The sequence below is a fragment of the Castor canadensis genome, chromosome 13 (assembly GCF_047511655.1).
Source record: "Castor canadensis chromosome 13, mCasCan1.hap1v2, whole genome shotgun sequence".
In the NCBI taxonomy this organism is placed as follows: Eukaryota; Metazoa; Chordata; class Mammalia; order Rodentia; family Castoridae; genus Castor; species Castor canadensis.
In genome coordinates, this window is record NC_133398.1 from 20,051,838 (window position 1) to 20,062,824 (window position 10,987).

Genomic DNA, 10,987 nt, shown 5'->3' on the forward strand with positions numbered 1-10,987 from the left:
CCAAGAATGATGTGGTGTCTAGTTTCAAGCAATGAAATGAAGAAGTCAGTCTCTCCCACGTAACTAAATTCCAAAGGGACACCTAGATAGTGGCAGATTATTTAAGTTGCCATTTATCAGGCACTCAGTAGGTATCAGGTATGATAGGAAGAGGTTGGTAAATATCACCGTGTAATCATCACCCAATCCCATGAAATGTACTGTCAGTTCCATTTAATGTTGAAGAGAGTGACATTCAGAGAGAAGCCAGGTGACACACCTGTGATAGCACAGCCAGCAAATACAGAGTTGGAGTTCTAACCAAAGACTGTTTACCTCCAAAGTCTGTACTTTTAACTACTCTCACTTCCTTACCCAGACCCATGATCCCACTGTTTCCCTATGGCCTTTAGCACACGTCCTCAGAGAATTCCCAGTGGATTGTGCAATAACACAGATGCCTTTGTCATCTTGAGGATGCACCATGCAGACGTTCCCTTCCTGACCATTTTTACCTCCAAAAGAAAGCGAAAGCCAGAGTATCAAGTTTAAACTCTTTTCCCAAGGTTCCCTGCTTCCTCTCCAATGCCAAGAGACAAAAAGTTATCAAGAAAGAAAGGAAGGAAGGAAGGAAAGAAAACTTCTCTCTCCCTTTCTCTCTTTCCTGGTGCTGGGCTGTGGGACATTTGACTTTCTCACTTTTGGTTTGCGGTACTGACAAATCCCTCTCTGTCCTTCTCCAGAGGAGCTCCCCCAGCTGGGAGACTTAGCCGTGACTGAGGTTGGCTGGGATGGCCTCACACTCAACTGGACCACAGCTGACCAGGCCTATGAGCATTTTGTCATTCAGGTGCAGGAGGCCAACAAGGTGGAGGCCGCTCAGAACCTCACAGTGCCCGGCAGCCTGCGGGCTGCAGACATCCCAGGCCTCAAGGCTGCCACCCCTTATAGAGTCTCCATCTATGGGGTGATCCGGGGCTATAGGACACCAGTGCTCTCTGCTGAGGCCTCCACAGGTACCTCTTCTTCCCCACTGCCCATGCTTTTGCCCCAAGGTTCCCTGCTCTTCTCCAAGATGGCATGGAGTCTGCTTCTCTCCATAGCTGAACCCTTTCCACATGCCCTGTAGTTGCTGGCCGTGCAATGCTCAGAGCTCTCCTTGTGGGCTGTGCCTTCCTCCAGATGCCTTTGCCATGGCAGGTGAATAATGCAGATGTCGCCCTTTCTGGCCTCCAGCCTTCTTTTCCCTCTCCCGTAGTTTACCTGGTCAAAAGACATTTCTTTTGCCTGGTGGCTTTCTGTTTCAGGAATCAGCCTGGTGGTTTTATCCTGGTGGTTTTGGCTTATAGCCAAAAACCCACCCTTCCCACGTGGGAGTTCTGCTGAAACACAGATCATTTACTTAAGAGCACCTTTTACCACTTGGAAATGGTGCTGTACTATCTCCAGCTACCTCAAGGATATGGGTCTTGTGGTTCTTGCCTTTAAGAAATGTTTCTTTAAGGTGCACTGAGTAGAATAAGAGAACTAAATTCCCCTCCCCTGGGCATTTCTCTCAGATACTGAGTCATTGTTAGAACAGCAAATTAGCAAATAGCTAGTCCAAAAAGGAAAAAACATCATACAATTATGACTGGAGACTGTACCAAAGAGCAAGGCATTCATTAGTAGAAGCACACCCAGCATCCTTTGGAACAAGGAATGTCCCAGGCTATGAATGTGAAAGAGCCATAGATGCCCGTTTTGCTCTTTGAATTGAGAGCTGCTCCCTGGAGTGTGGGCCTTTGGGTGGCAAACTCCCAACCCCAGGTCCAGGATGTGAGTTTTGGTTTACTTTACTCTGGTGATAAGGCATTTCAGCTTCCCTGGGAGCCTGTGAAGTGAGAGCCTTCGCCAGTACTATGTTCCATTACTCGTCGTTAGGATGCCCCAATATTTAAACTCTGTAAAGAACTCAGTAAAGATAGTTTTGATATGCTTTGATTTGCATATGACTGCATTTTTACATAATTATTTCATGGCAAATGAAAAATTGTACATTCTTCTTGATTCAAAAGCACAGCTCTGGAATTTAGCCTTATTCATTTCAGTAACTCTCACTGAGATAAACATAAAACAAAGGCAACCACTGCAAGGACAGCAACCTCAAAATGCCTAGAAATTGCAGTTGAGCTGCCTGAAGGTGCCCTGGGGCTCTTTTATCTGATACCCACAAACCATCCCTTCCCAGAAGGCAGAGAAATCATCCACCACTTCTGATCTTTCCTGCAGATCTTGTGGTTTGCATGTCAGTAGTATTTTAGAGTGTGTGTGTGTGTGTGTGTGTGTGTGTGTGTGTGTGTGTGTGTGTGTTCCTTTTTAATGATAGCAACATTCTTGCTTGTGATGACTTGGCCCATTGGGAGGAAGGCCCATAATTCACTGATCTGTGTCTCAACAAATCTGTCGGGATAGTCTCAGAGGTCAAAGACAGAAGTAGTTTTCCAAGGTCTGTGCCTGCCTGCTCCCTGCATGCCTTATATCTATTGCTCAGAAAACATGGGCAAGACATCTCCAAGGCAAAATATTCCTTGGCTGAAAAGGGTTGCCTGAGCTACCTTGTCTTGGCTTAGCAATCTTGGTTGGCAATGCAGAGTGCTAGCCTTCTTGGCCCACATAGACACAGAAAAGGATAAACTATTTTAAGAGAATGTGAGAACCGCTGGATGGCCCTTATCTGTAGTCTAAAAAATCACTAAGAATTACACTGAGAAATTAGTGGGTCCCTTCAAATTCTCAAATCAGAAGTCTCAAGGAACCACTTTGGGAGAGTAATGGTGTCATAATTATTTAGCTCTCATTTGAGTAGATGGGTACTTGTTCAAAGCCAGGGCTGCCTAGGGAGGCATCCAAGTAATCTTGGGCTTCTGAGTACAGCTGATACTGACAAGAGGGCACTGCCAACCCTCCTATCTTTTGACCAATGGCTAGCAGCTTTGAGATGGGGCTCCAGGAGGCACGTACAGTTACAACAAAGCAGCACCCACTGGGGTCATCCAACGTCTCCTCTCTCGAAGCACCTCACCAGGCTTGATCATGAGTGGCAAGTTCAGAGCCGCAAAATCTAATTGCCATAGCTTCCTTTCTTAATGTCTCTTAACAAAACACCTTTTTTTCCTTTCTCATTGGCACTGATCAGTAACATTGCTTTCTTTCACCGTAACCTTGAACTGTCCAGTCTTCTTCCCCAGAAATGGTCCTATTAACACCCTCAATCCTCATACACAGCCAAATAATTAACTCAAACTTATTTGTTTCTTCTCTCCCACCCCTTCCTTTTTCAGCCAAAGAACCTGAAATTGGAAGCTTAAATGTTTCTGACATAACTGCTGAGAGCTTCAATCTCTCCTGGACAGCTACCGATGGGGTCTTCGAGACTTTTACCATTGAAATTATTGATTCCAATAGGTTGCTGCAGTCGGCAGAATATAACATATCTGGTGCTGAACGAACTGCCCACATCTCAGGGCTCCCCCCTAGTACTGATTTCATTGTCTACCTCTCTGGACTTGCCCCCAGCATCCGGACCAAAACCATCAGTGCCACAGCCACCACAGGTACATAAGCCTTCTCCCATTTCCTCAGTCTTTTCTGCAGGATGAAGCCACTCGTCCCCACCCACTGGAGTACAGGCCACAGTACTAACTCTTCTGTGATGCTAGACTGCAGTGCTATTTAACATAACTCTTTTCCAACAGCAGCCCGAATGTGCATCGCCTGAAACCATGTGCCTGATTTATCTGTCCGTGGCAGAATATTTGCAGCATAAAATGTAGGTTGGTCCAAGTTGCCGTATGGAGTCTGGAGAAAATAATTCTCCCCTTTGGTAACTTAAAAGGCATCATGACAGTTGTCCTTGACTTGATGTCTACATCAATTAAGGAGATATTTAAAGTTATATTTTAGGGCTGAACCCTGGTGAGTCATGCTTGTGATCCTATCTACTTGGGATGCTGAGATTGGGAGGATCATGGCTTGAGGCCAACCCAGGCAAATAGTTCTCAAGACCCCATCTCCAAAATAACCAGAACAAAATGGACAGGAGGTATGGTTCAAGGAGTAGAGTGCCTGCTTTGTAAGCATAAAGCCCCACCAAAAAAAAAAAAAAGCCATATTTTTGGGTTATCCTAGTCTTTGTCTTCCTAGAGCCTGGTAAGAAGATTCCTACCAGGATAGCCTAATGACTTAAGGAAATCATTGATACTTTTTCATTTTGTTTCAAACTGGGAAGAGAAAGAGAAAGAACAAAGATGACTCCTCAGATGAGCCCTGGAGATAGCCACATCATCCAGATTACCCCAACTTCAACACTACCTTTATCAAGAAAAATCAGACTAAGTTGTCCCCAGAACAGTGAATGACAAAAATAAAGACTAGTCCTGTTCTAATAAGGAGCTTGGTTAGAAGAGCAGCAAACTGCTCTCACTTTGAATTTGTGGTGTCTGTGACGTATATATTATGCCAGATGCCATCTACCATGCAGTTAAAAGAGAGTCCCATGTGAATTTAGAAAAGACAGCTTTGTTCATTCAAAATAGCTTTCTTAGCACACGGGCAATGTCTACTCTTACCTAAGACATCACAAACTGAGCAAGAAATGTATCTGTGCAAGAAACAGAAGTTTCCTTAGTGTTTGGGAAAAGGAAGCCCATTTTCTGAGAAAAAGACTGACATTGTAGTATCAAAATTATCTATCAATTAGGTCATCCATGGTTGACAGAAAGTCTGTCTTCATTCTATGTATGTATGACAAGTTGTTATCCACATGGTCCCTACAAAAGCCTGGAGCCAACAATATCTTGGTTCCCAGCTCAGCCAGATTAATGTGTAACACCAAGGGGAGAAAATTAGTCAAACATAAACTTGATTCAAATTGGATTTCAACAAAGGACATGTTCCTTTCCTGGAACATTTAGAGTCAAAAACATTATGGATTTAGTCTTCTGTGTTTTGATTTTGAACTACAATGGTGATGTAAATTGACATGCTTTCCTGTGTTATCTTCTTGCTGTAGCAGCCAAACCTCTCCTTAGCCATCTTACTGTCTCAAGTGTGACCTGGGGCAGTGTGTCCATCTCGTGGAAGTCTCAGGAGCCCGTCTTTGATAACTTTCTTATAGAAGTTAGTAATTCTGACCACCCCTAGGAGACACTGGTATACTCTGTGCCTGGGGCCTCCTGCCGCTCTCTCATCACCAACTCAAAGCTTCTTCTTATTACACTGCCTATCTTCATGGGCTGATTGTTGGGCAGTGAGCTCAAACCCTGATGGTCCAAGTAACCACAGGTATTTCCCTCTATGGGCTTTTCACTCTCCATTGAACTTCCTCTGGACAGTATTCTAAAAAATAACCACTGTTCATTTGCCATCCTCCTAGTTCCACTGGATCCCTCTCAAATTTGATAGAGCCAACCTAATCAGAGTTTGAAAGCTTTCAAACCACCCTCACCCCACACTCAGTGTCCAAGGAACTTAGTGTCCAACCTCTTTTTCAAAAATATTCACTCCCATCTGGATTTGCTCTATTTGTTTAGAATTAACGTGACTTGCTTTGTTGAAGTTCTAAACCATTCTTGCATCTGATCTTGAATAATCTTTTCCAGTACCACTCATTATCATCTGTCTGTGGGCTTTCTAATCAAAGTTTGCCAGTGTCACATTCAAAAAAATGTGTGCATGCCAGAATGGTCTACAGTCTCTTTCTATCTAATAGGGTTTTAAATAATGTTGCTGCCAGCATGCTGAAAAGAGACCCTAAATCACAACCCAAGACCCACATAAGAAGATCCCACAGTGGTCTCATCTCATTCTTGTGATTTTCTTCTGTCTGGATTTCCTACAGACTGACAACACTTTTTTGACATTTACTGTGTCAAGCATGTATTATCACTCACTGACATCTGTTCCATTGTGTCAGAATCTTTTTTCCATCCATCATGTCAAAATCTTGGTGCATGTGGTGAATATTTAGAGCATTAAATTTTTGAACACATCTGTCTTTTCTAGAAGCAGATAGCATGTCAAGAAAATGTCTCAATGGGTTAGAAGTCTCTGTGTGTGTGGTGGGGGGAGTCCTAATGTCCCTTGCTTGCATGGAATACTGACAACACCCTAACTAGCATCCTCTTTCTGAGTTGTTTCTTGGTATCTCACATTTCAATGTGGTTGTATACTCTGGAAGTTGGTTGAAGAGAAAGCCAACCTCAAAAACCCAGGTCTTATTCTGCATGATGAATGTGCTGGCATGGCTAGTCTTTGATGGCATGAGAAGAACCCCATAATGCGTCCTTAATTCAGGAGACTACTGTTAGAGCAAATTACAGGGAAAAGATAGAGTTCTACTTGGGGGATTTTATCCTTTGTGTGGTCATAGAAATTTGCCAGTGCTGTAGCTGAAAACTGTAGCATCAGTAGCTTCTCCAATTAATTGATAAATAATTCTATGTCATTGCTTATGGCTGTATTCTACTTCTGAACCTTTTGTCCTTAGAGATTTTAGAGCACCAAGTTGTACACTTAAAGTTTATCTAAATGAACCCCATCTCTCCTCCAGTTACTGGAGCTAAAGCAAAACAACTCCAAAGTCCTTAGGAGAAACAGTCTGCCTCTTCCCAGCCCTAAATCTTACTGCTAGTATCTCAATCCTCCAGGACTATTGCCTCTCTCTAAACTATAATCTGGACTGAATTTAATTATTTGAAAAATGAGCATTTAAGACAGCCCCATGTATATCTCAGTTGAAACTAGCCACATAGGCCCCTTACACTAAATGAGTTACTCTCATCACTAATTGTCTAGACTTTAAAGGACAAGAGAAAGTTAACCTCAGTGGAATCATCCATCTTTCTGATTTATCCAACAAGTAAATTCTTCAATCAGAAAATGTAATGCTTAACTTAAAGTTTCCCCCTAGCTTTTGCATCCACCAGGAATTTTTTAGTGAGAACCATCTTCACCTTAGCAGTATTTAGAGTGAAATATAGATTTTCTTATGATACATACATTTGAGTTTCCAACTGCCATTAGAGAATTTTTCATACATGGTCACTAGCCTTTAATTTGTACAATCCAAAGAAACATTTTTCTAAAGCATGCTCAGTGGAGCACCAGCTCTTTGAAATGTTCAAAGATAGTTCTAAGATAGAGTATTCATTAGTCAATACATTTATGAAATGCTAGGTAAGCAAAATTAAATAATTTATTTTCAGAATTGGCCCAGTAGAGGTTTTAAAATGCTAGTGTGCTCTGTGAATCTTTATGGTAAAATACAGTATTCAGTGTTTACAATGCACACCTCACCACGAAGCTGTCTTTTCTTAGAACATCTTATAGGACTGGTGTCCCATCACAGATGTTGGAAAATGTATCCATAATACCCTTTATATGAATCCTATTCACTGCTCTAATGGCTCGTTTACTTTTCTTCATACATGACTGCAAATGGCATGCCTGTGTTTTAAAAGAACACAAATCCATGCCTACAGAAAAGTGAATATATTCTCAGTCATTATAATTAATTCTGGTGTAGATGCAGCATAATACACTGTCTTTTCTGCAAACATTTGGAGCTACTGATGCATTCATTTTTCTGTGGCAACATTCTAGAGAATTCTGCTGCTTCTTATAATAATGTCTCTCTCTCTGTGTCCATGTTCCTTTCCCTTCAGAGCCAGAGCCACAGTTGGGCATGCTAATCCTTAGCAATATTACTTCTGACAGCTTCAACGTGTCCTGGGCAGCTCAAGCTGGGTTTTTTGCAAAGATTGTTATCAATGTCAGCCATGCTCACTCCCTGCATGAATCCCAGCTGTTCACAGTCCCAGGAGACACAGAGCAAGCTCACATCACAGGCTTGGTGGAGGACACGGGCTATGATGTTAGTGTGGCAGGGACCACCTGGGCTGGCAACCCCACAAGACCCCTCACGGCCTTTGTCATTACAGGTACTCAAAGGTTCATGCTTGTCTGTTTAGAATCCTGACATGGGGAAGGGGGAAAACAGAAAGGCATTCTAAAGGAAAAGTCAATCCAAAACACAGTCTTCACTCTAAATGTAAATGTCTTTATTTTTATTTTTAATTGACAGGCAATAATTGTATTTGTGAAAAGGATCTCTTACTATATGTATATATTGTAGAATAGTTAAATTAATATATCAACAACCTCACCTGCTTTTTTTGTGGTGAGAATGAACATTTAAAATCTACTCTTTCAGCAATTTTGACACATGCAAATCATTGCTATTAGCTGTGATTAATATGCTGTATGTTAGCTCACTAAAACTTATTTCTCCCATCTAACTAAACTTTGTACTCTTGGATCACATCTTTCTTTTCCCTACCCACCCCCCAACCCAAGCCTCTGATAACTACCATTTTCCTCTATGTCCATGAATTCAATGTTTTTAGATTCCTCATAAAAGTGATGTCGTGCAGTGTTTTTCTTTCTGTGCCTGGCTTGTTTCAGTTAGCACAGTTCATCCATGTTCATCTATGTAGTTTACAAGTGACAGAATTTCCTTTTTAAGTCTGTGTAATACTCCGTTATGTGTATTTACCACATTTTCTTTGTGCAGTCACCCATTAATGGGCGCTTAGTTTCAGAGTAACATAATTCACAATAGCCAAGATGCCAGAGGTAAAAGTTCTAAACGAAGAGAACTGACACTCCTTCAGAGCCACTCTTAGGAAGGAGAAACAATATTCCCCACAGTTGTTAAAACTTTCAGGGATTTTATGGCCAGTTTTACAGGCTACCTTTTTCGCAAGTTGGAGATTCTGGCTAAAGAGTGAATTCCAGTTGTGCACCAGGGGTTCGTGCCTGTTATCCTAGCTAATTGGGGTACAGAGATGAGAAGGATCGTGCTTCCAGGCCAGGCCAGGCAGAATATTCATGAGACCCCATCTCAACCAATAGTTGGGTGCACACCTCTCATCCAAGCTACCACAGGAAGCATAAACAGGAGGATCATTCAGGTTGACCCAGAAAAAAAGCAAGACCCTATCTCAAAAATAACCAAAGCAAAAAGGGCTAGAGGTGTGGCTCAAGTGGTAGAGCACCTGCCAAGCAAGGTAGGCTTAGTTCCAACCCCAGTACTGCCAAGAAAACAAAGCAACAAAAAATGAATTCTAAGTTAGTATTTTGTCTATAAATGGCACTAGGTAAGATAGTTCATAAACTATGCATGCTGGAAATATAATAATATGATTTCTTTCCTTAAAAAAGAAAATCTATTCTTTATCTGCCAAGCACAATATATTGATGAGTTTAAACCTAGGAAGAAAGGTAAATTCTAAGGTTAATTAAACCATAGGCATTGATTAAACTTGACTTCTAACTTTTCCGTGAATTGCGAGAGGAAATGATTATCTATTTTCTATACTTACATTCTCTTAAGTCAGTGGTAAAAACTGAAAATGGTGTCAGTTAATCAAATCCCTACCTTGAAAAAACCCTCAGAAAATAGAAGTCACTTGTCTTCCAGGAATGAAAACTTTCTGAAAATGGACTTTGCCATCTGACTTTCATAGTTAACAAGTCTCTTCTAGGGTGTAAATTGCTATAAGTAAAATAGGTTAATCATACAATTAAATATGTACTTGGAAGCAGTATGGTATCCAGGAAGTGTAAAAATCTTGAGATCAAGCCTGGGTGGTTTCTAAACCTTCCCATGTCTTCTTAGCTACATATCCTTGGTAAGTTCCTAACTTGTTTGAACTCTAATTTCCTTATATTTGGAAAGAGGACACCCACAGTTGCCCCTGGCATCCTGTCTTAGGGATTAAGCAGATGTGATGAAATGTAATTGCCTGGCAACTAGTGGATATTTTACTGACGCTAAGTCATTTCTGCTTTCTCCCAACAGAAAGAGTAAAGTGGTGTTCTTAAAAAATAACCAAGGAGGCTGGGGGTGTAGCTCAGTAATAGAGTGCTTGCTTAGCATGCAGGAGGCTTTGGGTTCAATCCTCAACACTGCAAATAAATAAATGTAATAACTAACAAGCATAGATAAGTAGAGCTATGCAATTACAACTTCTCTATTATTTACAAGATACCATTGGATATATTTTACTGTAAGATTAAGAAATGGCTATTTTTTCTGTACAGTTATCAAATGTGAATTAAATTATTTAGATCAGCTTTCAAAGGCAGGATATAGAAATTTCTTGACAGGTAGTTATGAGATGACTGTCTCCCTGCCCGGAGAAGAGGAGGACAGGCATGGCCATAGGTTTCAACCGGCAATTACTTGTAATCTCCATCAGGACCTCCCACAGAGTGAAGAAGAAAGGGAGGCTGAGAAAGCCTGGTGTCAGGAATCCTAGATCTGGTTACAATATTGTCTCTGTTAATCCATGATATGAAAAGATTGTATTTTAAAAGAAGCATTTAAAAAAAGAAAGAAAAAATGAACTGGAGGGACTAGGGGGAAAAAACAAGCCTTTGATTGACTAATTAGCCTGAAAGCCTTCATTTTCATTGGAATTCCCTGCTTGGATGGCTTGGAAGTGCAAAGCCAGCTATCAAAGAAGGGCGGGCACCACTTATCTAAACAAAACCAGCCACAGAACTTGAGACACTTGTCTTACAGACCTCGAAGACTGTTTGCACAGTGTATGTGATTGCATCTTTGCCCTTGATAGAGTTATGATTCTTGGGAAATCTTTATATGAAAAAAATGCTGCAAAATAAACCTCAAGTGTTTCAAAATAAGTACAGGAAGTCTCTGCTTAGGGAAGAGGGCATTTGTTCACTTAGTCACCAAATGCTACTTTTCAACAGTTTTCTCTACTTCCCATGGATTTGACCATGGGCATTAGTGCAAGGTCATTTATCTCTTTGCAAGTTCCCATTAAACTGCAATGGAAAAGACAATTCTAATCTAGATGCTGCCTGCTAAAGTAGCCTTGACCGTGGAATTCCCATCCTTTTTTCCTCTGATAAAAACTGAATGCATTCAGCATTCAGA

At 41.3% G+C, this 10,987-nt stretch overlaps 1 protein-coding gene across 9 annotated transcripts in view; it reads left to right on the plus strand.

Annotated features, from left to right (window-relative positions):
- Tnc (tenascin C) overlaps nucleotides 1–10,987 on the plus strand; it is an 80,271-nt gene that overhangs the window by 43,869 nt on the left and 25,415 nt on the right. For 6 of the 9 annotated variants that reach the window (XM_074051164.1, XM_074051166.1, XM_074051165.1 and 3 more), the window contains 2 exons: nucleotides 723–995; nucleotides 3,303–3,575. The exons of the other annotated variants lie outside the window; for them this stretch is intronic. In XM_074051164.1, coding sequence (XP_073907265.1) covers nucleotides 723–995; nucleotides 3,303–3,575 — 546 coding nt within the window. The remainder of the gene's footprint in view (nucleotides 1–722; nucleotides 996–3,302; nucleotides 3,576–10,987) is intronic. 9 annotated transcript variants of the gene reach the window in all.